General features: G+C 46.1%; 1 protein-coding gene and 1 non-coding gene across 2 annotated transcripts in view; one reads left to right on the plus strand and one right to left on the minus strand.

Annotated features, from left to right (window-relative positions):
* LOC140389589 (thioredoxin reductase-like selenoprotein T) overlaps positions 1–23,125 on the minus strand; it is a 43,357-nt gene extending 20,232 nt beyond the window's left edge. Inside the window, exon 1 of the mRNA XM_072473848.1 lies at positions 22,946–23,125. Within this exon, the coding sequence (XP_072329949.1) occupies positions 22,946–23,079 (134 nt within the window). The 5' untranslated portion in view covers positions 23,080–23,125. The remainder of the gene's footprint in view (positions 1–22,945) is intronic.
* On the plus strand, positions 5,346–5,545 carry LOC140390921 (U2 spliceosomal RNA). Its single transcript, XR_011934958.1, has one exon. It is a non-coding gene; the product is annotated as a U2 spliceosomal RNA (small nuclear RNA).
* Positions 23,126–27,164: the final 4,039 nt, after the last annotated feature.

Genomic DNA, 27,164 nt, shown 5'->3' on the forward strand with positions numbered 1-27,164 from the left:
CAGCCGCGCGTTGGAGGGCCCCCGTTCGGGAACAGCATTGTCGGGGGTAAAAGTCGGGAGACAGCACAGAGAAGGGAAATGGCTAAGACCAGCAAACAAACGGCCGTGAAAAAAGCAGCAGAAAGTCCGTCAGGGAGTGGAAAGGTCACCGTGTTGTCTATATGGACTTCAGTAAGGCCTTTGACAAGGTCCCTCATGGTAGACTAGTACAAAAGGTGAAGTCACACGGGATCAGGGGTGAGCTGGCAAGGTGGATACAGAACTGGCTAGGCCATAGAAGGCAGAGAGTAGCAATGGAGGGATGCTTTTCTAATTGGAGGGCTGTGACCAGTGGTGTTCCACAGGGATCAGTGCTGGGGCCTTTGCTCTTTGTAGTATATATAAATGATTTGGAGGAAAATGTAACTGGTCTGATTAGTAAGTTTGCAGACAACACAAAGGTTGGTGGAATTGCGGATAGCGATGAGGACTGTCGGAGGATACAGCAGGATTTAGATTGTCTGGAGACTTGGGCGGAGAGATGGCAGATGGAGTTTAATCCGGACAAATGTGAGGTAATGCATTTTGGAAGGTCTAATGCAGGTAGGGAATATACAGTGAATGGTAGAACCCTCAAGAGTATTGAAAGTCAAAGAGATCTAGGAGTACAGGTCCACAGGTCATTGAAAGGGGCAACACAGGTGGAGAAGGTAGTCAAGAAGGCATACGGCATGCTTGCCTTCATTGGCCGGGGCACTGAGTATAAGAATTGGCAAGTCATGTTGCAGCTGTATAGAACCTTAGTTAGGCCACACTTGGAGTATAGTGTTCAATTCTGGTCGCCACACTACCAGAAGGATGTGGAGGCTTTAGAGACGGTGCAGAAGAGATTTACCAGAATGTTGCCTGGTATGGAGGGCATTAGCTATGAGGAGCGGTTGAATAAACTCGGTTTGTTCTCACTGGAACGAAGGAGGTTGAGGGGAGACCTGATAGAGGTATACAAAATTATGAGGGGCATAGACAGAGTGGATAGTCAGAGGCTTTTCCCCAGGGTAGAGGGGTCAATTACTAGGGGGCATAGGTTTAAGGTGAGAGGGGCAAGGTTTAGAGTAGATATACGAGGCAAGTTTTTTTACGCAGAGGGTAGTGGGTGCCTGGAACTCGCTACCGGAGGAGGTAGTGGAAGCAGGGACGATAGGGACATTTAAGGGGCATCTTGACAAATATATGAATAGGATGGGAATAGAAGGATACGGACCCAGGAAGTGTAGAAGATTGTAGTTTAGTCGGGCAGCATGGTCGGCACGGGCTTGGAGGGCCGAAGGGCCTGTTCCTGTGCTGTACATTTCTTTGTTCTTTGACCCAGGAAGTGTAGAAGATTGTAGTTTAGTCGGGCAGCATGGTCGGCACGGGCTTGGAGGGCCGAAGGGCCTGTTCCTGTGCTGTACATTTCTTTGTTCTTTGTTCTAAAGAAAATGGAGGCTGGAGCACCAGTGGAGGCCGCATTGCTTACGGCTGAAGAAATAACTACGGTGATGGCTGCGGAATTCGAAAGGCAGTTTACAAAATACATGGAGACAATGCGGAAGGAGGTGAGAGAGGTTTTGAGTGTGCTGGTGGAGGAGGCGATTTCCCCGGTGATGACGGCGGTGGCGGAGGTGCAAGAGCAAGGCGAGGCACTGAAGGAAGTGGAGGCGACGTTATTGCAGCACGGTGATCAACTTTCCTTGATGGGGCAGGAGATGCGGAAGGTGATGGACCTGCGAGGAAAAATGGAAGACCTGGAAAACAGATCCATGCGACGGAATTTGAGGATTGTGGGGCTGCCCGAAGGAGTTGAAGGACCAAAGCCGACTGAGTATTTTGCTGCGATGCTGGCAAAACTATTGGGGGAGGGGGTGGATCCCTCCCGATATGAACTGGATCGGGCTCATCGGTCGTGGAGGCCTATACCAAAGGCGAGTGAGCCGCCAAGGGTAGTGACTCTGTGCTTCCGTAGGTACAGTGTGAAAGAGAAGGTCCTGAGCTGGGCCAAGCAGAAGCGGGTGGTGCAGTGGGCTGGAGCTGGTATACGTGTATACCAAGACTTTACGGTGGAGCTGGCGAGGAGGCGGGCTGCCTTCAACCGGGTGAAGAGGGCACTGTACATTAGCAAGGTGCAGTGCAGCATCGTATATCCAGCGAAGCTGAGGGTCACTTACAAGCTGAGGGACTTTTATTTTGGAACGGCGGAAGCAGCGGAGGAGTTTGTGAAGGCAGAAGGACTGTGGCAGAACTGACAAATTGAGAAATGGCCATGTGCCGATGTAACCTCATGACTGTATTTTCTTCTTTTTTGTTTCACTGCGTGCGGGTGTATGGGCTAAAGGAGCCAATGTTGTATATCTTTGGACAAGGGAAGTGATGGGACTTTCACTCGAAATGAGGGCTCTTTGTGGTGTAGATGGATATGTGGGGTTTGTGTGCTAAAAGGGGATTTCTGGGCTTTCCTAGGGCCGGGAAAGGGACCAGGGGAGGGGCCTCCACACTGGCTGGTTTAAGCCGGCCAGAGAACGGGAGTGAGGTGGGGGGGGAGGGGCTGCGGCCATCGGAGCCTGGCAGAACAGGGTCCGAGTGGTCTAGCCGGGGTGGAAAATTGGGGGGCAAAGAACTGAGGTTGGGGGGGAGGGGTTTTACAAGAGGTAGTGGATGGGAGAAGGTGGAGACTGGGGGGGGGGCGGGGGGGGGTGTACAACTCTTGGGTATCATGTGCGGTACTCTTTCAGGGGCTGGATGGCGTTGAGTGTAGGGGAGAGGGGGAGTGGACTCTATAGGTCAATGGTGACCATGGGCGGTCCCGGACTCCTTTTTCTTTTTCTCTTTTGTTTTTTGTTTCCACCGTGGGAGGGTTTGTTTTATTGGATGCATATATTGACAGGTGGGCCGTTGTTTGGGGTGGTGGGAGGATGGGATCGTTGGTATTGTTAAGGGGATTGATTCTGTATCTGTTACCGTTTACTGTTTGTGGGTGAGGTGTAAATTTTGAAGGAAAATGTGAAAATGGAGAATAAAAACATTTTTTTTTTAAAACAGGGTTCGTGAAGGGGCGGCTAACATTAGGAGGCTTTTAAATGTGGTTATGATGCCTCCAGGGGAGTCAGAAAATGCAAGTGAAATTATCTATGGACGGGTAGAAGGCCATGTTGAGTGGGATTATTTGTTCAAGGTATTGGGACGGTTTGGATTTGGGCAGGGATTAGGTTGTTGTCCAGGGCCCCCATGACAAGTGTTCTCAAGAATATTAACTTGAGGTATTTCAGCCAGGGAACAAGGCAGGGATGGCCATAGTCTCCGTTGCTTTTTGCGTTAGCAATCGAGCCATTGGCAATGCCGCTTAGGGTTCAGGGGGGTAGAAGAGTATTGGGGGCTAATGTTAATAATCATGATCAAATCATTTGGACCCCTGACTTTGCAGGTCCAAAATTGACAACTTAAATGTTGTTTAATACCAATGATCAAAAAGGCACTTATTTAATCTTTAGTTCAACTGTAATTTGAGGGTTAAAGATAGGGCAAACTAATCATCAGACATTGGGGCAGCACGGTGGAAAGCACCACTGCCTCCATAGTGGTTAGCACTGTTGCTTCACAGCACCAGGGTTCGAGGTTCTGTTCCCGGCTTGGGTCACTGTTTGTGCAGAGTCTTCACGTTCTCCCTGTGTCTGCATGGGTTTCCTCCCACAAGTTCCAAAAGACATGCGGTTAGGTGAAATCCAGGTTTATTTGAGAATCTAAAATCTGCATTATATTCTTTTTCTATAAAATATATTTTTATTGCAAATGTGTGTTGAAAATACTGGGGAAATAGATTATCCCAGGAAGTTTCTGACAGGGCAGACCGTTAAGAGATGTCGAGAGATTTACTGACCATATATGAGAAATGTTTAAATGTCATTTGTACAAGATGTTTCTGAGAATAAGAAAAGTGAGATTTGGAGTAGCTCTGGTTCACATATAGGTTTCAGTCTGAAAGTGGTTTGATCCAGGTAACAGACAATCCAACAGCTAACAGGTATCACATCTACAGATGGAGATCCCCAGACATTGCAGGAGACTGACTCAAGCATTTCAGGGGTTGGTGAGGCAACCGTCTCATCTGCATTTAATTTAGGAGGGCGAGGTAATCACAAGATGGTGGAATAACTGCTGATGATACAAATGGTGACAAGATAAACTGCATTTCTAAGATCCAAATGTAACGAGTGCTTAAAAGAAACAGAAATCTATGTTTCTGTCTTTTACGTAGACTCAAAAGGGAGTTGCTGGAGGAAACAGGAGTGGCAGCTCACCAGACACGAGGAACTCTTGATTTTTCAAGAAATAAGTAATATAAAACACCAGTGAACGAATAAAAGACATTTTCAAAAATGGATATTTGAATATCAAAGGAAATGTTGAATATGAGATTGAAAAACTGGGGTTCAGGTGTGACATTGAAATTTGAGAACAAAAATGTTACTCGCAAAGTCGACAGAATCACCAGTTCTGAAAAAAGGGCTAGTCGCTCAAACTTTAGGGTCTTCCTTTGATACATGCAATAATACAAAATAATGTATATGATACAGTGGCTGATCAACAGCGAGTCACCCTGCCTGACCTGACTTGCTTGATTTCCTATGGGATGCAAGAACAAACTAGGTACAGAATCAATTAGAATGTTGATGTTTCAGATCCTGCGTATGCCCTAGGCAACATTACAGAAACTCTCACACATTTATAAATGCTTCCTCCCTGCGTTCAGCTGCAACACATTTCTCTGCTTTTCAAATAGCACCAGAGAAAAAGCATTGCTTCTTTTGTTAAGCTTTATATCTTTCCTGTATACCTAAGCATTCTTTTTTAAATTTAGAATACCCAATTCATTTTTTCCAATTAAGGGGCAATTTAGCATGGTCAATCCACCTAGCCTGCACATCCTTTGGGTTGTGGGGGCAAAACCCACGCAAACATGGGGAGAATGTGCAAACTCCACACGGACAGTGGCCCAGAGCCGGGATCGAACCTGGGACCTCGCCGCCGTGAGGCATCAGGGCTAACCCACTGCGCCACCGTGCTGCCCCTGCATACCTAAACATAACTTGTGCTGTGTCTTACTCTGCCACTATATTGCGGCATCAAGAATCAACAACTAAGTTTACTTTGAAATGTGATGGAGCGAGGATCAGCACAAACTATTTTGCTGTTTTTCCCCCAGCTTCTGCTCAAAATGAGATTTCTTTTCAACAAATGAGTTCTGAACCTTTAATACATTGCCAATATTACGACAGTAACTACACTTTAGAAGTACTTAATTGTCTGTAAAGAACATAAGAAATGGAAGTAGGATCGCTTCTTGGCCTTTTGGCTAAGATCAAGTGTAGTATCTACTCGGACTTTTGGCTAAGATCTGGTATGTCTCTCTTGTGGGGACCATGAATTGGATTCAATTTGAATTGGTTTTTAGAGCAGGCAAGGAGCTGGATTAGGGGTTTGCCCCTGTCCACACTCTGAGCCCTGGCTTTGTAACTCTGAAAAAGTAATTTTTTTTAAAAAAATTGATTTAGGCCATTCAGCTCTTCAAGCTTGTTTTGCTGTGCAATATAATTATGGCCAATCATCTACCTCAACTCCACCTTCCTACATTATTCCCAAATCTCTTAAAGATCCAAAATAATTATCGGCTTCTAATCAACAACTGAACTTCAACAGTCTTCCAGAGTGGAGAATAACAAAAATTCAAAGCCTTTTGAGTGTAGAAATTTCACCTCGTCAATATTAAACACCAAACCTCTTCAACTGTAACCCCTAGTTTTAGATTCCCTAACCAGAAGAATCACCCTCCCAGCATCTAGCCCTTTGATAATTTGATATCATCCAAAGATCCCTTGCTTCTAAATTCTACCGAGTATCGGGCCGATCTACTCAATTGCTCCTCAAACAACAATCCCCCCATCCCAGGTACCTCCCAAAGGCAAGCATATTCCTTTTCGGTAAGGACACTAAAACTTTTCACAGTACTCATAAGACTTGTTCACTCTTGGTACTCCAATCCCGTGGTAATGTTTTTCGAATTGCTTGCTAAACCTGCACATTGTGATTCTTGTAAAAATGCCATCCAGGTGCCTCCCAATACCACCCTTTCTTAGTATCTCCATTCAAAGAAGGTTATGCTCTTCCAATTTTCTTTGCTCCATTCAAAGGTTATGCTCTTCCAATTTTCTTTGGAAGTGGATAATTTCACACTTTGGAACCTAATTTTCGATCTGCCATGTTCTAGCCTGTTCACATGATCTGGTTATATGTCTTTGCAACCTCGATGGGCCGAATGCCTCCTCCTATGCCATAATGACTATGCATTCCCCTCAGTTTATTTATGCAACCTAATTTTGCATCTGCAGCAAACCTGGATACATTACACTCAGTCCCCTCCTTTAAGCTATTGATGGAACTTGCAAATGGGTGGTGCCCAAGTACTTGCAGTACCCCACTAGTTGCAGCATGACAGCCTGAAAATTACCTATTTATTCCTACTGTTTTCTGTCTGTTAACCAATTCTAAATCTATGCTAATATACTACCCCCAATCGCATGAACCTTACTCTTGTACAACAACCTATTTTGTGGCACCTTATCCACTGCTTTTTGAAAGTTCAGATATGCTACATCCAGTGGTTCCCCAGCATCTGGCCCACTAATTACAACCTCAAAATCTCCAAAAGTTTCGCTAACACCAGTTGGGATGTTCAAGGTTGCGAAAAGCACCATATAAAGTATTTTTTTAATGTTTAAAAGTACCATCTTGCCATGGCACAAACATGTTAAAAAGATGGGTAATATAAACCTGGCCTATGCACATATGGTGCAACTACAAGTACCATTTATCCATTCCTTAACCCATCAATCTCTTGGGAAGGCTAAAAACAACACTCCCACAAATAAACAAGAATCAATTTGACGCGTGATGCATCAGAATCTACATCACGGTCACATCCACCAGCCAAACAACTCCGATGTCTTCAAAATACATTTTCAAAGAACAAAGAAATGTACAGCACAGGAACAGGCCCTTCGGCCCTCCAAGCCCGTGCCGACCATGCTGCCCGACTAAACTACAATCTTCTACACTTCCTGGGTCCGTATCCCTCTATTCCCATCCTATTCATGTATTTGTCAAGATGCCCCTTAAACGTCACTATCGTCCCTGCTTCCACCACCTCCTCCGGTAGCGAGTTCCAGGCACCCACTACCCTCTGCGTAAAAAACTTGCCTCGTACATCTACTCTAAACCTTGCCCCTCTCACCTTAAACCTATGCCCCCTAGTAATTGACCCATCTACCCTGGGGAAAAGCCTCTGACTATTCACTCTGTCTATGCCCCTCATAATTTTGTATACCTCTATCAGGTCTCCCCTCAACCTCCTTCGTTCCAGTGAGAACAAACCGAGTTTATTCAACCGCTCCTCATAGCTAATGCCCTCCATACCAGGCAACATTCTGGTAAATCTCTTCTGCACCGTCTCTAAAGCCTCCACATCCTTCTGGTAGTGTGGCGACCAGAATTGAACACTATACTCCAAGTGTGGCCTAACTAAGATTCTATACAGCTGCAACATGACTTGCCAATTCTTATACTCAATGCCCCGGCCAATGAAGGCAAGCATGCCATATGCCTTCTTGACTACCTTCTCCACCTGTGTTGCCCCTTTCAGTGACCTGTGGACCTGTACTCCTAGATCTCTTTGACTTTCAATACTCTTGAGGGTTCTACCATTCACCGTATATTCCCTACCTGCATTAGACCTTCCAAAATGCATTACCTCACATTTGTCCGGATTAAACTCCATCTGCCATCTCTCCGCCCAAGTCTCCAGACAATCTAAATCCTGCTGTATCCTCCGACAGTCCTCATCGCTATCCGCAATTCCACCAACCTTTGTGTCGTCTGCAAACTTACTAATCAGACCAGTTACATTTTCCTCCAAATCATTTATATATACTACAAAGAGCAAAGGCCCCAGCACTGATCCCTGTGGAACACCACTGGTCACAGCCCTCCAATTAGAAAAGCATCCTTCCATTGCTACTCTCTGCCTTCTATGGCCTAGCCAGTTCTGTATCCACCTTGCCAGCTCACCCCTGATCCCGTGTGACTTCACCTTTTGTACTAGTCTACCATGAGGGACCTTGTCAAAGGCCTTACTGAAGTCCATATAGACCACATCCACTGCCCTACCTGCATCAATCATCTTAGTGACCTCCTCGAAAAACTCTATCAAGTTAGTGAGACACGACCTCCCCTTCACAAAACCGTGCTGCCTCTCACTAATACGTCCATTTGCTTCCAAATGGGAGTAGATCCTGTCTCGAAGAATTCTCTCCAGTAATTTCCCTACCACTGAAGTAAGGCTCACCGGCCTGTAGTTCCCGGGATTATCCTTGCTACCCTTCTTAAACAGAGGAACAACATTGGCTATTCTCCAGTCCTCCGGGACATCCCCCAAAGGCAGCGAGGATCCAAAGATTTCCGTCAAGGTCTCAGCAATTTCCTCTCCAGCCTCCTTCAGTATTCTGGGGTAGATCCCATCAGGCCCTGGGGACTTATCTACCTTAATATTTTTTAAGACACCCAACACCTCGTCTTTTGGATCTCAATGTGACCCAGGCTATCTACGCACCCTTCTCCAGACACAACATCTACCAATTCCTTCTCTTTGGTGAATACTGATGCAAAGTATTCATTTAGTACCTCGCCCATTTCCTCTGGCTCCACACATAGATTCCCTTGCCTATCCTTCAGTGGGCCAACCCTTTCCCTGGCTACCCTTTTGCTTTTTATGTACGTGTAAAAAGCCTTGGGATTTTCCTTAACCCTATTTGCCAATGACTTTTCGTGACCCCTTCTAGCCCTCCTGACTCCTTGCTTAAGTTCCTTCCTACTTTACTTATATTCCACGCAGGCTTCGTCTGTTCCCAGCCTTTTAGCCCTGATAAATGCCTCCTTTTTCTTTTTGACGAGGCCTACAATATCTCTCGTCATCCAAGGTTCCCGAAAATTGCTGTATTTATCCTTCTTCCTCACAGGAACATGCCGGTCCTGAATCCCTTTCAACTGCCACTTGAAAGCCTCCCACATGTCAGATGTTGATTTGCCCTCAAACATCCGCCCCCAATCTATGTTCTTCAGTTCCCGCCTAATATTGTTATAATTAGCCTTCCCCCAATTTAGCACATTCATCCTAGGACCACTCTTATCCTTGCCCACCAGTACTTTAAAACTTACTGAATTGTGGTCACTGTTACCGAAATGCTCCCCTACTGAAACATCTACCACCTGGCCGGGCTCATTCCCCAATACCAGGTCCAGTACCGCCCCTTCCCTAGTTGGACTGTCTACATATTGTTTTGAGAAGCCCTCCTGGATGCTCCTTACAAACTCCGCCCCATCTAAGCCCCTGGCACTAAGTGAGTCCCAGTCAATATTGGGGAAGTTGAAGTCTCCCATCACCACAACCCTGTTGTTTTTACTCTTTTCCAAAATCTGTCTACCTATCTGCTCCTCTATCTCCCGCTGGCTGTTGGGAGGCCTGTCGTAAACCCCCAACATTGTGACTGCACCCTTCTTATTCCTGATCTCTACCCATATAGCCTCACTGCCCTCTGAGGTGTCCTCTCGCAGTACAGCTGTGATATTCTCCCGAACCAGTAGCGCAACTCCGCCTCCCCTTTTACATCCCCCTCTATCCCGCCTGAAACATCTAAATCCTGGAACGTTTAGCTGCCAATCCTGCCCTTCCCTCAACCAGGTCTCTGTAATGGCAACAATATCATAGTTCCAAGTACTAATCCAAGCTCTAAGTTCATCTGCCTTACCCGTAATACTTCTTGCATTAAAACATACGCACTTCAGGCCACCCGACGCGCTGTGTTCAGCACCTTCTCCCTGTCTGCTCTGCCTCAGAGCCACACTGTCCCTATTCCCTAGTTCTCCCTCAATGCTCTCACCTTCTGACCTATTGCTCCCGTGCCCACCCCCCTGCCATACTAGTTTAAACCCTCCCGTGTGACACTTTTGAAATAATTTTTTCTGAAAAGATAGCTGTCCAGCAAATGGACCCAATTCAGCCTCCTTACTGAAAAACTAGTGCAATGCATTGTGACTGCTCGAGAAACTGTTTGAAATTAATAAGAAAGAACAAGAATAAAGCTCAGAAATGTTGCGAAATTAATAGAAGGCCAATTTATGTGACATGCTAAGCATGTACAAAGTGACAGGAAAATATGCTGCCATTTCAGTGAGCAAAAATGTTCTTGATCTTGAAATTGCAGCCCCAACTGCAAGCTCCACGATATTTAATCAAGCTGAAATGTTGGGGCTCTTGCTCACAGATTGCAGTGCAGCTGCGGAGGGACTGTTTACTGTTCTGGAGCACACAGAGGGAGACTCCACGTGTTGCTGGACTCTAACCATTTTTTCTCTGCGTGTACAAAGTATGGAAAGAATTTGTAAATATTCTGCATGAAGGTGGCACCTCATGGGCTGATTAAAGTAGATGCGGCATAAAATGTAATTAGAACAATCTGGTTGCTCGTGTTGAAAAGCATGGAAGGCCTGAGTCTCGGTTGTTATTTGAACTTCATTCCGCATCATTAGTCATGTTTTGCTGGTTCAGCTATTGGAAAATGTTTTTTTTTGCCAGGTGGAGGATGGGGAGAGAAACCTTTTATAAAAGCTACTGGGTCAGCCACTACATTTTACTCATGTAACCTCCTGAAATGAGTAACTATGGCAAGAAAGAGATTCCCGTTTTTGGCAATAGTGTTTATTTTAGTTTGCAAACTCAAGTACACGCTTACAAAGAAAGAAATCTGACTATTTAGAGAACTGGAAACAAAGTTTCTTGCATAAATCTACAGAATTATGCCAATTCGTAATCAGCTCAGTTAACCTCCGGACAATCCTTCTACTTTCTCACCTTACTGACGGAGCCATGAAAGAAAAAACAAGTAAGCATTGTCACAATACTGCTGCACTAACCAAAACATCTCAAGGCCTACAACAGCACCTGAAACTGAAAGCCTCAAAGAAGCTACATACTCGCTGGTAATTGTACCCAGTGGAATTAAGTTGCGTCAATGTCATCATGGAAGACAGCAATATGTTCTTGCCACAATGCCGAAATAATTGTTGGGTCAAAAACCATTCTATAATTTGGCATGCGGTGTTTTTTCTGAGAAAAAAGGCGGAGAAATTGCTTGCCAAAGTTGTAAATGGTTCCTTCTTCCCAGTCACTTTTAAAGGTTCCCCACTCCCTTTTAAATTTGCTGTCAACACTTTCAAATTACCACACTACTTGTGTCCTCTCTTTCAACTCCGAAGTCCTTATGTTTGTACATCTCTTGGACAGCAAGGTGGCGCAGTGGTTAGCACTGCTGCCTCTCGGTGCCGAGGACCCGGGTTCGATCCTGGGTCACTGTCCACGTGGAGTTTGCTCATTCTTCCCCTGTCTAGTGGGTGTCGCCACCACAACCCAAAAGGATGTGCAGGATAGGTGAATTGGTCACGCTAATTTGCTCCTTAATTGAGGGGGGGAAAAATTGGGTACTCTAAAAAAAATGTAACGTTTGTACGTCTCAAATCCACACCCATCTATCATATGGCTCTCAAATTCTCGAATCAGTTTGATTTGGGATATGGAATGGTTTGAATAAAAGTCCTCCATGACTGTATCAGAGGTGTACTTGTCCTTTGACAGACATTGAGCACACCATCCTCCTTCAATGCCTCTCATCCGGATGACTTCCCTTACACCCCTATATTACTTCTGGAGTCTTCCAAGGATCTCTTTGGCTCCCTCCTATTTCTTATCTGTTGCCCCTCTTATTTCCACCCCACCTGCTCCCCCCACTCTGCACCCCCACCCGCCCCCAACCCCAAACAACATGGACAACCAATGCTGGTCTTCACATCAATGCTCGCAACCTACGCATGAATGAATAAAAATAATTATCCAAGTCACAATATTAGGTTCTACATGTACACCAATGACCCCAGCTGTAGCTCAGCGTCTCTTTGGATTCCACCACTGGCTGTGTCAGCCTGTTTTTAAAATTTGTTTACGGGATGTGTGCATCACCGGCTAGGTCAGCATTTACTGCCCATACCTAGTTTCCCTTTAGAAGGTGGTGATGAGCTGCCTTCTTGAACCGCTGCATAACTGTCTACCTCAAGAAGCCTCAATTTCCTTCAGTTGGCAAAATAAAGTCACACTGCAAACTTTCCTAGGAGTGGGAAGGTCGGAACCTGCCTTCTCAAAAAATCCTGTACCTGCAGATATCTAAACCCATTCCCTGCTGGCAATTCAAATTTCTCCTCCAAAGCCTTCAAGCTAGGGAAGCTCCCGTCTATAAATAGATTTCCCATCCTCTCAATTCCTGCTCTCTGCCATTGTTTTCGGGATCCTTAAGGGGGAGGGGGAGCAACCCCAAGTCGTGATCCACATAGGTACCAACGACATAGGTAGGAAAAGGGATGGGGATGTAAGGCAGGAATTCAGGGAGCTAGGGTGGAAACTTAGATCTAGGACAAACAGAGTTATTATCTCTGGGTTGTTACCCGTGCCACGTGATAGTGAGACGAGGAATAGGGAGAGAAAGGAGTTGAATATGTGGCTACAGGGATGGTGCAGGAGGGAGGGTTTCAGATTTCTGGATAATTGGGGCTCATTCTGGGGTCGGTGGGACCGCTACAAACGGGATGGTCTGCACCTGGACCAGAGGGGTACCAATATTCTGGGGGGGAAATTTGCTAATGCTCTTTGGGAGGGTTTAAACTAGTTCAGCAGGGGCTTGGGAACCTGAATTGTAGCTCCACTATACAGGAGGTTGAGAGTAGTGAGGTCATGAGTAGGGTTTCAAAGTTGCAGGAGAGTACCAGCAGGCAGGAAGGTGGTTTAAAGTCTTCTTCAATGCCAGGAGCATCCGGAATAAGGTGGGTGAACTTGCGGCATGGGTTGGTACCTGGGACTTTGATGTGTTGTGGCCATTTTGGAGACATGGATAGAGCAGGGACAGGAATGGTTGTTGCAGGTGCCGGGATTTAGATATTTCAGTAAGCTCAGGAAATGTGGTAAAAGAGGGGGAGGGGTGGCATTGTTAGTCAAGGACAGTATTACGGTGGCAGAAAGGACGTTTGATGAGGACTCGTCTACTGAGGTAATATGGGCTGAGGTTAGAAACAGGAAAGGAGAGGTCACCCTGTTAGGGGTTTTCTATAGGCCTCCGAAAAGTTCCAGAGATGTAGAGGAGAGGATTGCAAAGATGATTCTGGATAGGAGCGAAAGCAACAGGGTAGTTGTTATGGGGGACTTTAACTTTCCAAATATTGACTGGAAACGCTATAGTTCGAGTACATTAGATGGGTCCGTTTTTGTTCAATGTGTGCAGGAGGGTTTCCTGACACAGTATGTAGATAGGCCAACGAGAGGCGAGGCCATATTGGATTTGGTAGTGGGTAATGAACCAGGACAGGTGTTAGATTTGGAGGTAGGTGAGTACTTTGGTGATAGTGACCACAATTCGATTACATTTACTTTAGTGATGGAATGGGATAGGTATATACCGCAGGGCAAGAGTTATATCTGGGGGAAAGGCAATTATGATGTGATGAGGCAAGACTTAGGATGCATCGGATGGAGAGGAAAACTGCAGGGGATGGGCACAATGGAAATGTGGAGCTTGTTCAAGGAACAGCTACTGCGTGTCCTTGATAAGTATGTACCTGTCAGGCAGGGAGGAAGTGGTCGAGTGAGGGAACCGTGGTTTACTAAAGCAGTCGAAACACTTGTTAAGAGGAAGAAGGAGACTTAGTAAAGATGAGACATGAAGGTTCAGTTAGGGCACTCGAGAGTTACAAGTTAGCTAGGAAGGACCTGAAGAGAGAGCTAAGAGGAGCCAGGAGGGGACATGAGAAGTCTTTGGCAGGTAGGATCAAGGATAACCCTAAAGCTTTCTATAGATATAAAACCATAAGACATAGGAGCGAAAGTAAGGCCATTCGGCCCATCGAGTCCACTCCACCATTCAATCATGACTGATTTCAACTCCATTTACCCGCTCTCTCTCCATAACACTTAATTCCTCGAGAAATCAAGAATTGATCAACTTCTGTCTTAAAGACACTCAACGTCCCGGCCTCCACCGCCCTCTGTGGCAATGAATTCCACAGACACACCACTCTCTGGCTGAAGAAATTTCTCCTCATCTCTGTTCTAAAGTAACTCCCTTTTATTCTAAGGCTGTGCCCCCGGGTCCTAGTCTCCCCTGCTAATGGAAACAACTTCCCTACATCCACCCTATCTAAGCCATTCATTATCTTGTAAGTTTCTATTAGATCTCCCCTCAACCTCCTAAACTCCAATGAATATAATCCCAGGATCCTCAGACGTTCATCGTATGTTAGGCCTACCATTCCTGGGATCATCCGTGTGAATCTCCGCTGGACCCGCTCCAGTGCCAGTATGTCCTTCCTGAGGTGCGGGGCCCAAAATTGCTCACAGTATTCTAAATGGGGCCTAACTAATGCTTTATAAAGCTTCAGAAGTACATCCCTGCTTTTATATTCCAAGCCTCTTGAGATGAATGACAATATTGCATTTGCTTTCTTAATTACGGACTCAACTTGCAAGTTTACCTTTAGAGAATCCTGGACTAGGACTCCCAAGTCCCTTTGCACTTCAGCATTATGAATTTTGTCACCGTTTAGAAAATAGTCCATGCCTCTATTCTTTTTTCCAAAGTGCAAGACCTTGCACTTGCCCACGTTGAATTTCATCAGCCATTTCTTGGACCACTCTCCTAAACTGTCTAAATCTTTCTGCAGCCTCCCCACCTCCTCCATACTACCTGCCCCTCCACCTATCTTTGTATCATCGGCAAACTTAGCCAGAATGCCCCCAGTCCCGTCATCTAGATCGTTAATATATAAAGAGAACAGCTGTGGCCCCAACACTGAACCCTGCGGGACACCACTCGTCACCGGTTGCCATTCCGAAAAAGAACCTTTTATCCCAACTCTCTGCCTTCTGCCTGACAGCCAATCGTCAATCCATGTTAGTACCTTGCCTCGAATACCATGGGCCCTTATTTTACTCAGCAGTCTCCCGTGAGGCACCTTATCAAAGGCCTTTTGGAAGTCAAGATAGATAACATCCATTGGCTCTCCTTGGTCTAACCTATTTGTTATCTCTTCAAAGAACTCTAACAGGTTTGTCAGGCACGACCTCCCCTTACTAAATCCATGCTGACTTGTCCTAATCCGACCCTGCACTTCGAAGAATTTAGAAATCTCATCCTTAACAATGGATTCTAGAATCTTGCCAACAACCGAGGTTAGGCTAATTGGCCTATAATTTTCCATCTTTTTCCTTGTTAACTTCTTGAACAGGGGGGTTACAACAGCGATTTTCCAATCCTCTGGGACTTTCCCTGACTCCAGTGACTTTTGAAAGATCATAACTAACGCCTCCACTATTTCTTCAGCTATCTCCTTTAGAACTCTAGGATGTAGCCCATCTGGGCCCGGAGATTTGTGAATTTTTAGACCTCTTAGTTTCTCTAGCACTTTCTCCTTTGTGATGGCTACCATATTCAACTCTGTCCCCTGTCTCTCCGGAATTGTTGGGATATTACTCATGTCTTCTACTGTGAAGACTGACGCAAAGTACTTATTCAGTTCCTCGGCTATTTCCTTGTCTCCCATCACAAAATTACCAGCGTCATTTTGGAGCGGCCCAATGCCAACTTTTGCCTCCCGTTTGTTTTTAATGTATTTAAAGAAACTTTTACTATCATTCCTAATGTTACTGGCTAGCCTACCTTCAAATTTGATCCTCTCTTTCCTTATCTCTCTCTTTGTTATCCTCTGTTTGTTTTTGTAGCCTTCCCAATCTTCTGACTTCCCGCTACTCTTTGCCACATTATAGGCTTTCTCTTTTGTTTTGATGCATTCCCTAACTTCCTTTGTCAGCCATGGCTGCCTAATCCCCCCTCTGACAACCTTTCTTTTCTTTGGGATGAACCTCTGTACTGTGTCCTCAATTACTCCCAGAAACTCCTGCCATTGCTGTTCTACTGTCTTTCCCACTAGGCTCTGCTCCCAGTCGATTTTCGTCAGTTCCTCCCTCATGCCCCTGTAGTTACCTTTATTTAACTGTAACACCTTTACATCTGATTCTACCTTCTTTCTTTCAAATTGGAGAATGAATTCTACCATATTATGATCACTGCCTCCTAAGTGCTCCCTTACTTTAAGATCTTTAATCAAGACTGGCTCATCTATGATTACATAACACTAAGTCCAGAATGGCCTGTTCCCTCGTGGGCTCCATCACAAGCTGTTCCAAAAAGCCCTCCTGTAAACATTCAATGAATTCCCTTTCCTTGGGTCCACTGGCAGCATTATTTACCCAGTCCACCTGCATATTGAAGTCCCCCATGATCACTGTGACCTTGCCTTTCTGACATGCACTTTCTATTTCGTGGTGCATTTTGTGCCCCCGGTCCTGACCACATAAACGTTAGGAGGCCTGTACATAACTCCCATTATGGTTTTTTTGCCTTTGTGGTTCCTCAACTCTACCCACTCAGACTCCACATCATCTGACCCTATGTCGTTTAGTGCTATTGATTTAATTTAATTCCTAATTAACAAGGCAACCCCGCCCCCTCTGCCCACCTCTCTGTCTTTTCGATAGGTTGTGAATCCCTGGATGTTTAAATGTCAGTCCTGAATCCCCTGCAACCATGTCTCTGTGATGCCTACCACATCATACCTGCCAGTCACAATCTGGGCCACAAGCTCCCTTTTTGTTTTCTTAGTGTGGTGGACCTTGGTTTACTGAGCCTTTCCATACACTGTGTCATATTTTGTGGGATGGGGACTATCGTAACCTCTCCTGAGTTTTGTCTTTTCGTGCTTTTTTGTATTCCTAAGCAGCTACGCTTCCCTCTGAATACTTCACCTCTTGGTTCCCTGACTTTCCCTTCCCCCCCAATCTTTAGTTTAAAGTCCTATTGACCACCCTATTTATTCTTTTCGCCAGAACACTGGTCCCAGCTCGGTTCAAGTGGAGACCATCCCAACGGTATAGGTCCCCCCTGTCCCAAAACTGATGCCAGTGTCCCATGAAAAGGAACCCCTCTTTCCCACACCACTCTTTCAGCCACGTGTTAACTTCCCTTATTCTTGCCTCCCTATGCTAATTTGCATGTGGCTCGGGCAGTAATCCAGAGATTATGACCCTTGAGGACCTGTTTTTTAATTTGAATCCTAGCTCTTTATAATCTCTAAACAGGTCCTCTTTCCTAGACTTGCCTATGCTGTTGGTACCGACATGGACCACAACAACTGGATCCTCAGGATGGTGATGTCTAGCACGAGGGGACATAGCTTTAAATTGAGGGGAGATAGATACAAGACAGATGTGAAGAGGTAGGTTCTTTACTCAGAGAGTAGTAAGGGTGTGGAATGCCCTGCCTGCAACAGTAATAGACTCGCCAACTCTAAGGACATTCAAATGGTCATTGGATAGACATATGGACAATAAGGGAATAGTGTAGATGGGCTTTAGAGTGGTTTCACAGGTCGGCGCAACATCAAGGGCCGAAGGGGCTGTAATGTTCTGTGTTCTATCTCCGAAATCCTCCATCCAGTCTACCTGGTACAAACCGATGGTTGTTATAGATTGGGGCACACACCCATGCTCCCTCCACTCTCCTGTATTTCCTCCACTGCCCCCAGACTCGCAGAGCCGCCACTACCACCGGGCTTGGGGAGTACCAGGCCGGCAGAAACGGGAGAGATGCCGTTATCAGTGTCCCCAAATTTGTGTTCTTGCACGATGCCACCTCTACAAGGTTTGAAGCTCCCACGCTCCCCCCCCCGCCCCCGCCTCCCCCCCCCTGCCCCCGCCTCCCCCCGCCTCCCCCCCCCGCCCCCCCCACCCACACACGCCCCCCCCCACACACACACACACACACACACACCACACACTTCCTAATCATGGCTATATTAGCCGCCCAGTAGTAGTTACAAAAGTTCGCCAGCACTAACCCACCCTCCCCTCCGACTGTGCTCCAACAGTACTTACTTCACTCGTGGGGTTTTACCCGCCCACACAAAGCCCAAACCATATTCACCCGTTTAAAAAAGGTCCCGGGATAAAGATGGGGAGGCACTGAAAGACAAATAGGAATCTGGGGAGGACCGGCATTTTCATGGTCTGTAAAGTGGTAGCAATGTTGAAGGTACCACAATGGAGATATTCAACCAGGACCATGCAGGGTCTGGTGAATGTTAATGATCACAATGCATTATTCAAAAAAAGAGCCAAAACCTCCTCCAGCACCCTGACCAATGTGCCCTGCTCTACCAATATAACCTTAAAATAGGTAATAAACTGGCCATCGCTGATGAAGGCTGTTTGTTGCATTTCCCAAGTAACATCACCGCATTTTAATTTGTGAGCTACAGATTCTTTATCAACGACTGATTCATAATCCAAATAAAAAGCTGGTCAAATTTGCAGATGATATCATTTACCTGATTCATAGAGCACCATTCAGGAAATACAAACTATGTAATTGTATATAAAAAATGAAACGTAATATAGGAAGCACTGCACACAAAGAAAAACTGGACAAAATATGCACTAAAGTGTTGTCAAAAAAGCCAGGGATCAAGTTAAGAGATTCGGATTTTAGCTGATACATCCAGGCACTTTACAGCGGCAGTCAAAGAAACCAGAATGCTCAACTCCATGAAACACAAATCACAGGAAGTCACACTCAAACCACGTACTGTTTTGGTCAGACCACACCTTCCATACTGTGGACTTTTCTGAATACTGAGGCACAAAAGTGACATTCAAGACCTGAAGACAGCCGAGGGAAGACACATAAGCGATTCCTAGCGTAATTAGTACGAAGAAAGAGTGGAGAAAGGTAGCTTGAAAAAAGAACTGAAAGAGGCACACAAAAGCTGGTAAAAAGGGTATGGAAATCATTTCAAACTAGATGAAAAGAATAGAAACTTCAAACTAATAAAAAGTAAATTTAGATTCACTGCCAGAAGTAATTATTTGTACAAAAAAAACACACCAAATGGAATAAACTTGTTCAGAAATTACTGGACAAATAATGACTAATAGTCATCTAGTCACCTTCTATCCGATATATTCTGGTAACTGTATGGTACAACAATAATTGAGCTGTTGTTGAGTAGTGGAAGTGAAAACTTTGGGATTATTTATAACTGGATGCTGCAATAGGGAGGGGAAGGAAACAAATATAGACCTTCTTGGATGGATGAACTATAAGAAATTCATATTTAATTGAAGATCTGATTAGAAACAATAAGGGCGGCATGGTGGCACAGTGGCTAGCACTGCTGCCTCAGCGCCAGGGACCCGCGTTCAATTCCCGACGTGGGTCTGTGCGGAGTCTGCATGTTCTGCCCGTGTCTGCGTGGGTTTCCTCCGGGTGCTCCGGTTTCCTCCCATAAATCCGGAAAGACGTGATTTGGACATTCTGAATTCTCCCTCAGTGTACCCGAACAGGCGCCGGAATGTGGCGACTAGGGGCTTTTCACAGTAACTTCATTGCAGTGTTAATGTAAGCCTATTTGTGCAATATTATGATACCAACCCACCAAAAGTTGAAAGAGGAAATGTTCTTCTGTTTTTGTTGTCTTAATTTAGTGGGTGCCTAACAGTTAACAGATTTCACAATACAAAACATGTGTACAGCATTCAAACTAGTTTATTCCACTATTTAAATAGGCACACTATCTATGTACACAAATTCACCATTTTACCAACGTTCATATGCCTTTTTCAGATTAGTGATTAGTCACTGTCAAAGTTTCTCTGGTCTTTGCACATAGCTCTCATGTTAAGAATCAGCTTTTTAGCTCTTTCCTCGTGTTTACCACCATGACAGAAATGTTTATGTCTATAAGATAAGGCTGATAGAAGAATCAGAATGTATTAGATTAAAACATAAACGATTCTGGGGAGACTTACGATGCTGAGAAAGGTTTCCCCTGGGAGGGAAATCAAGAACTTGGGCAGGCGGGGGAAGTGATACAGCGTCTCCCATTTAAGGCAGTTTTGCAGAGCAATTTCTTCTTGAGTCCTGAATTCTCAGTCCATAAGATAAAGGAGCAGAATTAGGCCATTCAGCCCATCGAATCTGCTCCACCATTCAATCATGGCTGATATATTCCTCATCCCCATTCTCCTGCGTTCTCCCCATAAACCCCCTTATTAATTAGAAATTCCCTTATTAATCAAGAACACCTGATTTCTGTTGGAGGTGCTGTTACCTACAGGGCTACAGACCAAGAGCTGTAAGGTGGAATTAGACAGAATAGTTCTTTCTTCGGACATAAGAACTAGAAACAAGGGTGGGCAATTAAGCCTCTCGAGCCTGCTCCATCATTCAATACAATCATAGCAGATCTCACCATGGCCTCAACTCCACCGTCCTGCCCTTTCTCCGTAAGGACGACACGGTAGCTTCACCGCGCCAGGGACGAGAGTTCAATTCCCGGCTTGGGTCACTGTCTGTGCGGAGTTTGCACGTTCTCCCAGTGTCTGTGTGGGTTTCCGCCCGAAAGACGTGCTGGTTAGGTGAATTGGACATTCTGAATTCTCCCTGTGTACCCAAACAGGTGCCTTAGTGATGCGACTAGGAGACTTTAACAATAACTTCATTGCAGTGTTAATGTAAACCTACTTGTGATACGATTAAAGATTATAATAACCCTTCAACCCATTACTAATTAAAAATCTGTCTAAATCCTCCTTAAATTTACTCACTGCCCCAGCAACCACACACTCTGGGGTAGAGAATTCCACAGATGCACAACCCTTGGGGAGAAGTAGTTTCTCATCTCTAAAATTTGCTATCCTATGTCCTGAGACTATTTTAGAGTGCCCCACAAGAGGAAGCATCTGCTCCACGCCTACTTTATCCATTCCTTATATACCTCAATTAGATCTCCCCTCATTCTTCTATGCTCTCTTCATAAGACAATCCCCTCATCTCTGCGATTGATCTAGTGAAGCTCCTCTGAACTGCCTCCAATGTCACTACATCTTTCCTCAAATAAGGGGCCCAAAACTGCACAATACTCCAGGTGTGTTCTCACCAATGACTTGCAGAGTTGCAGTCATCAGAATTTACTTTTCCCGCTGGCAGCACAGCCTCGCCCACGGGTTTCAAGGCACCATGGGGGTGCTTTGACTGGAAAAATCACATTGACAAGTGACAGGAGGATAGAATCCCACTGCCAGCAAACTGTGCACGGCCGAGAAACACCTGGCTGGGGGCCTGGAGAAGCCCAGAGACTCATTAGCCTTTGACATTCTCTCCCCCAGTGGGAGTGGAGGCTGGGTCATTGAATTTATTCAGGCGAAGTTAGGCAGATTTGTGATCGCCAAGGGAGTCAAGGGTTATGGGCGGCCGACAGGAAAGTGGAGTTAAGGCCACAGACAGATCAGCCTGTGATCTTGTTGAAGGGCTGATGGACCAAATTGCCTGCACTTGCTCCAATTTCACATGCTCTTATTTTTAGTCTGTATGTGTTATAATACTGATGTGTTAGAATGTATTATGCTTTGGACATTTCCAAATATTAAGTTACTCCAACCTTTCAACTTAGCTCTCATGTTAAGAATCAGGTCTTCCACAAGGGCAGCATGGTGGCACAGTGGTTAGCACTGTTGCCTCAACAGCACCACGGACCCAGGTTCAATTCCGACCTTGGGTGACTGTGGAGCTTGCACATTCTCTCCCGTGTCTGCGTGGATTTCCTCTGGGTACTCTGGTTTCCTCCCACAGTTCAAAGATGTGCAGGTTAGGTGGATTGTCTGTTCTAAATTGCCCCTTTGTGTCTAAAGGGAGGTGTGGTTACAGGGGACTGGGTTTAGGTTGGGCGTGCTTTCAGAAGGTCGGTGCAGACTTGATGGGCCGAATGGCCTCCCTCTGCACTGCGGAGATTGGTTTAGCTCGGTTGGCTAGACAGCTGGTTCATGATGTAGAGCGCGGGTTCAATTCCCGTACTGGCTGAGGTTATTCATAAATAATAATAACTTATTGTCACAAGTAGGCTTCAATGAAGTTACTGTGAAAAGCCCCTCGTCGCCACATTCCGTCGCCTGTTCAGGGAGGCCGGTACGGGAATTGAACCCACGCTGCTGGCATTGTTGTGCACGGCAAGCCAGCTATTTAGCCCACTGTGCTGAAAGCTTCACCTTCTCAACCTTGACCCTTGTCCGAGGTGTGGTGACCCGCAGGTTAAATCACCACCGGTCAGCTCTCCCTCCTCAAAGGGGAAAGCAGCCAATGGTCATCTGGGACTATGGCGACTTTACCGTGAGAGATTCTTTAGTGCTGGTGCTTGCCACCATACCATCCACGTTCACATGTATACCAGTTTGATTGAAAAATCAAAACTTACTGGATAAATAATTAATTTTAGCCAGGGGAATGTTATAACGCATCGACGTATTTAAAAGAAAAGTTAAATCTTACAATACACACATCTTTACCCAAAATATTAAATAAAATTATAGTGAGCAAAATAATTTAGTCAACACAATGCAAAATATAAAAATCAGTTGACAAGATATGAAATCTAAACTCAATTCCATGCTCAGTATTTTATTTGTAGCCCTCCTCCTGTCAGCATCTTATGCAATCCCTTCCCCCGCCCTGCCCGAGGACCAGTGTCAGCACCACTTAGACTCAGCCACTTCCTACCGGGGCTCGGGCCTAGCGCCTCTTGAAGCTGAGACCTGGCCTCTGAGTGAGTGAGTGAGTGCCGGGCGAGCCCTGAAGACGCGCCAGACATCCCCGCGCCCCCCGGAGCCAGACCACTCACTCACCAGATCTGGAAGCGCAACACCGGCCCGGTGACATATTGCATCTTCAGCCGCTTGTCGGCCAGCCCTTGGCCCAGGTTGCCCAGGCAGGTGAAGGCGAGCAGCAGGAAAGGGAGCGCGACAGTGCCTGGCGCCATTCTCGCTGCGGATCCAGTGCCGTCACCGCGGAGACCGAGCCGGAGGGGTGCAGGGGGTGCGCCTGCGCGGGTGCCGTCACCGCCGGGCCGGAGGGGAGTCGGTGCGCCTGCGCGGCTACCGTCGCCGCCCAGACCGAGCCGGAGGAGGGAAGTTGCGCCTGCGCGGATGCGGTCGCTGCCGAGACCGATTGGAGGAGGTGCGCCGGCGCGAATGCCGTCACCGAGCTGGAAGGGAGGGGAGTCGGTGCGCCTGCGTGGGTGCCGTCACCGCCCAGCCAGAGGGGATGCGGTGCGTCTGCGCGGCTGGCCGGGCAGCACGTGACTCAATCCAGAAAGCTGCCACTTTGAACCCCCCTCCCCTCCACACTCAGTCTCACTGTTCAATAACTTGATCTGTGTATGTAAATGAAATGGATAAATACTTGAAAAGGAAACAAAAATGCCAAGCTATGAATAAAGGCGACAAGTGGATAGTTCTTTCAAAGAACCAGTACAGACACAATGGGCAGAATGGACTCTGCCAAAATTACAGAAAAATACTGCAGAGGCTGGAAATCTGATATAAAAACAGAGGGCGAAATTCTCCGTTTGAGAGACTAAGTGTTGAAGCTGGGACTGAATTGTGTGCGGTTCGCATTCTCATTGGGGGCGCTATTAGGTAAACGGGTCAGGACATGCAAATTGACAGCACTCTTCCGGCGCGAATTGAGAGCAATTCCCAGCCCAGCGGGCGCTCTAACTGCTGGGGCCGGAGTTAGCACTCCACTTATCACACACTCACTGCAGCCACCAACTTCTCCCCGTGTCTGCGTGGGTTTCCTCCGGTTGCTCCAGTTTCCTCCCACAAGTCCCGAAAGACGTGCTGTTAGGTAATTTGGACATTCTGAATTCGCCCTCAATGTACACAAACAGACACCGGAATGTGGCGACTAGGGTCTTTTCACAGTAACTTCATTGCATTGTTAATGTCAGCCTACTTGTGACAATAAAGATTATTTTAAAAACTGCCCCCATGGTCAGGAGCCCGAGGTGGACCCACAGCTCCATGCCAGTGAGGAGTGGAGGGACGCCTTTTTCCCCAGTGTGGGCTGCAGACTCAAGCTTGCCTTCCTGAACTGTGCCTGGGAGTGGTGGCAGAGGCAATCAGCGCTGCCAGCTTCACCAGGAGGGGACAGCTGGTGATCCGGAGGGGTGGGGGTAACTGATGAGTCCTATGCCCTGAGAGGGATAGAGAACCTCGGAGAGTTTCAATGGCGAGCTCCGCTGATTACCTGCTTCCTCTGCAATGGGGCAGCGCTTCTGATGAGTGACAGCATCTAGTGGACTCCTGATTGAGCTTGGCCCTTGATGATAAGGCTGGGGTATGAGGGTGTCCAGAGGGGCAGCCTGAGTTGGCTCAGTTGACCAGAGGCATTCTGAGCATTTAAAAGACCAGGCAGTTCTTAGCAGTGTGAGCAGCCAGTACCCTGTAAGTAGCACCAAAGGGGTGTGTTTAAATGAAAGACTGCAGCAATGATGGTTCAAGCCAGGCCACCCCATCCCGAGGGGGCATCCCAAATCTACGGACGTGACATCAAGTAACTACCCGCTACTGCCCAGAGCCGGGGTTGCCATCCCCCAGCAAGCCCGACGGTTTTCAATGTTTTTTCAGTGTTTTTAGCCTCCCGCTCCCCCTCTGCAGCCATGGCACCCAGTCCACGTTTGTAAATACTTCCACAAACCCATGACCGTGAGTCTTCCGCCTGAGTGGAGCCATGTGGAAGGGTGGAGCAGACTGTGTCCAACCCACTAAATGTGTGCACATGCCGGTTTTGCATGCTGCCAGCGCGGTAGATACAAAAGTCTGAGAACACGCACAAACAGATTCAAAAACAGCTTCTTCCCCACTCCTAAACAACCCTCTTATGTACTAACCTTATTAATACTACACTCCTATATGCTTCACCCGATGCCGGTGTCTATGTATTTACATTATGTATTTTCTTCTTATTTTATTTTATTTTCATGTACTAAATGATCTGTTTGAGTTGCTCGCAGAAAAATACTTTTCACTGTACCTCAGCACACGTGACAATAAACAAATCCAAATCAGGTATTGAAACAGTCTATGTCCAAATGCAGAAAGACCTGGACAATATCCATGTTGAACTGAAGTATGGCAAGTAACATTCACGCTGCACAAGAGACAGGCAATAACTTCCTCTTAACAAGAGAGAATCTAACCATCATCCCTTGACATTCAATGGCATTACCATCACTGAATCCCCTACATCCTGGGCTAGCCGTATAGATACTACAACAGCAGGTCAGAAACTAGGAATCCTGTGGTGGGTAACTCACCTCCTGATGGTGGCTCGGCGGTGCAGTGGTTAGCACTGCTGCCTCACAGCGCCGAGGACCCGGGTTCGATCCTAGCCCTGGGTCACAGTCCGTGTGGAGTTTGCACATTCTCCCCGTGTCTGCGTGGGTCTCACCCCCCACAACCCAAAGATGTGCAGGCTAGGTGGATTGGCCATGCTAAATTGCCCCTTAATTTGGAAAATAAAAAGAATTGGGCACGCTAAATTTTTTTTTTAAACCTTACCTCCTGACTCCCCAAAGTCTGTCCACTATCTGCAAGGCACAAGTCAACTCTCCACCTGCCTGGATGAGTGCAGCTCCAACAAAAATCAATAAGCCCAACACCATCCAGGACAAAGCAGCCCACTTGATTGGCTCTTCTTCCACAAACATTCACTCCCTCCACCACTGATGAACAGAGGCAGCAGTGTGCTCCATCTACGAGATGCACTGCAGGAACTCATCAAGTCTCCTTAGACAGCACCTTCCAAATCTAGGACCAACACCATCTAGAAGGACAAGGGCAGCTGGCATATGGGAACACCACCACCTGGAAGTTCCCTTCCAAGTTACTCACCATCCTGACATGGAAATATATCATCGGTCCTTCACTGTTGCAAGGTCCAAATTCTGGAACTCCCTCTCAAATAGCGCTGTGGGTGCACCTACACTACAGGGACTGCAGTGGTTCAATAAGGTGACTTACCACCACTTTCTCATGGGCAATAAATGTTGGCCCAGCCAACCATGCCACATCCCGTCAATTCACTTAAATGAAAATTACAACAGTGACTATACTTGAAATGGACTCGATTGACTGTAAAGCACTTCAGTACATGCTTTTAGTTGCGATAGGTTCTATATTCACACAGGTATTTGAAAAAAAACAGCAAGTTGCGGCGAGATTTTAATATAGATATATCTAAATATGTGGGGCTGAAATAGTATGGATAGGACATACCCATTTCCCTAAGCAGAGTCGGCAATAGCCAAGTGGCATAGATTTAAGAGATTAGGTTAAAGGATCAGCGAATTAAGAATTTATTTTCACCCAGTAGATGGTGGGAGTCTGTAACTCACTTCCTGAAAGGGTGCTGGAGGCAGAAACCCTTCACGCATTTAAAAAGTACTTGAATATGCAAGTGCCATTATTTAAATAGCTACGGTCCAGCGACTGGAAAGTGGGATTAAGCTGGATAGTTTTTTTGCCAGCGCAGACACAATGGCTTTCTTTGGTGCTTTTGATTATGAGTACTGGAAATAAGTATCCAAACAAAGAATTTAGGGTACAGACCATTCACTGGAATTGGTATATGTTGTTATCAAACAGAATATATTAATTGTGTGGCAATTCATTAGTTATGGAAATCTAAAGCAGTCTTTGACTTTACAGGATGTTTGTGCCTTTGGTATGATTTTACCTATTTGTGTTCATCTTTTCACTACAAATAGCACATGGAGGAGATTGACTCTAAAGGTTCTCCTTAGAGAAGGTTAAGAGGAGATTTGATACAGGTTCAAAGTTGTGAAAGGTCTAGGTAGAGTACAGAATAAAAATGGTTCCCTTTGGTAGAGGGGTCAAGAACCAAAGGACGCAGGTTTACGGTGAATGGCAAAAGGAATAAAGGCAGCATAAGAAATCATCTTTATTTCCACAATGAGTGTTTAGGATCTGGAATGTGTTGAGTGCGGTGCAAGCAGATTCAATTGTGGCTTTCAAAAGGGATTTAGCTAAGCACCTGATG

Source organism: Scyliorhinus torazame, chromosome 14 (genome assembly GCF_047496885.1).
Source record: "Scyliorhinus torazame isolate Kashiwa2021f chromosome 14, sScyTor2.1, whole genome shotgun sequence".
In the NCBI taxonomy this organism is placed as follows: Eukaryota; Metazoa; Chordata; class Chondrichthyes; order Carcharhiniformes; family Scyliorhinidae; genus Scyliorhinus; species Scyliorhinus torazame.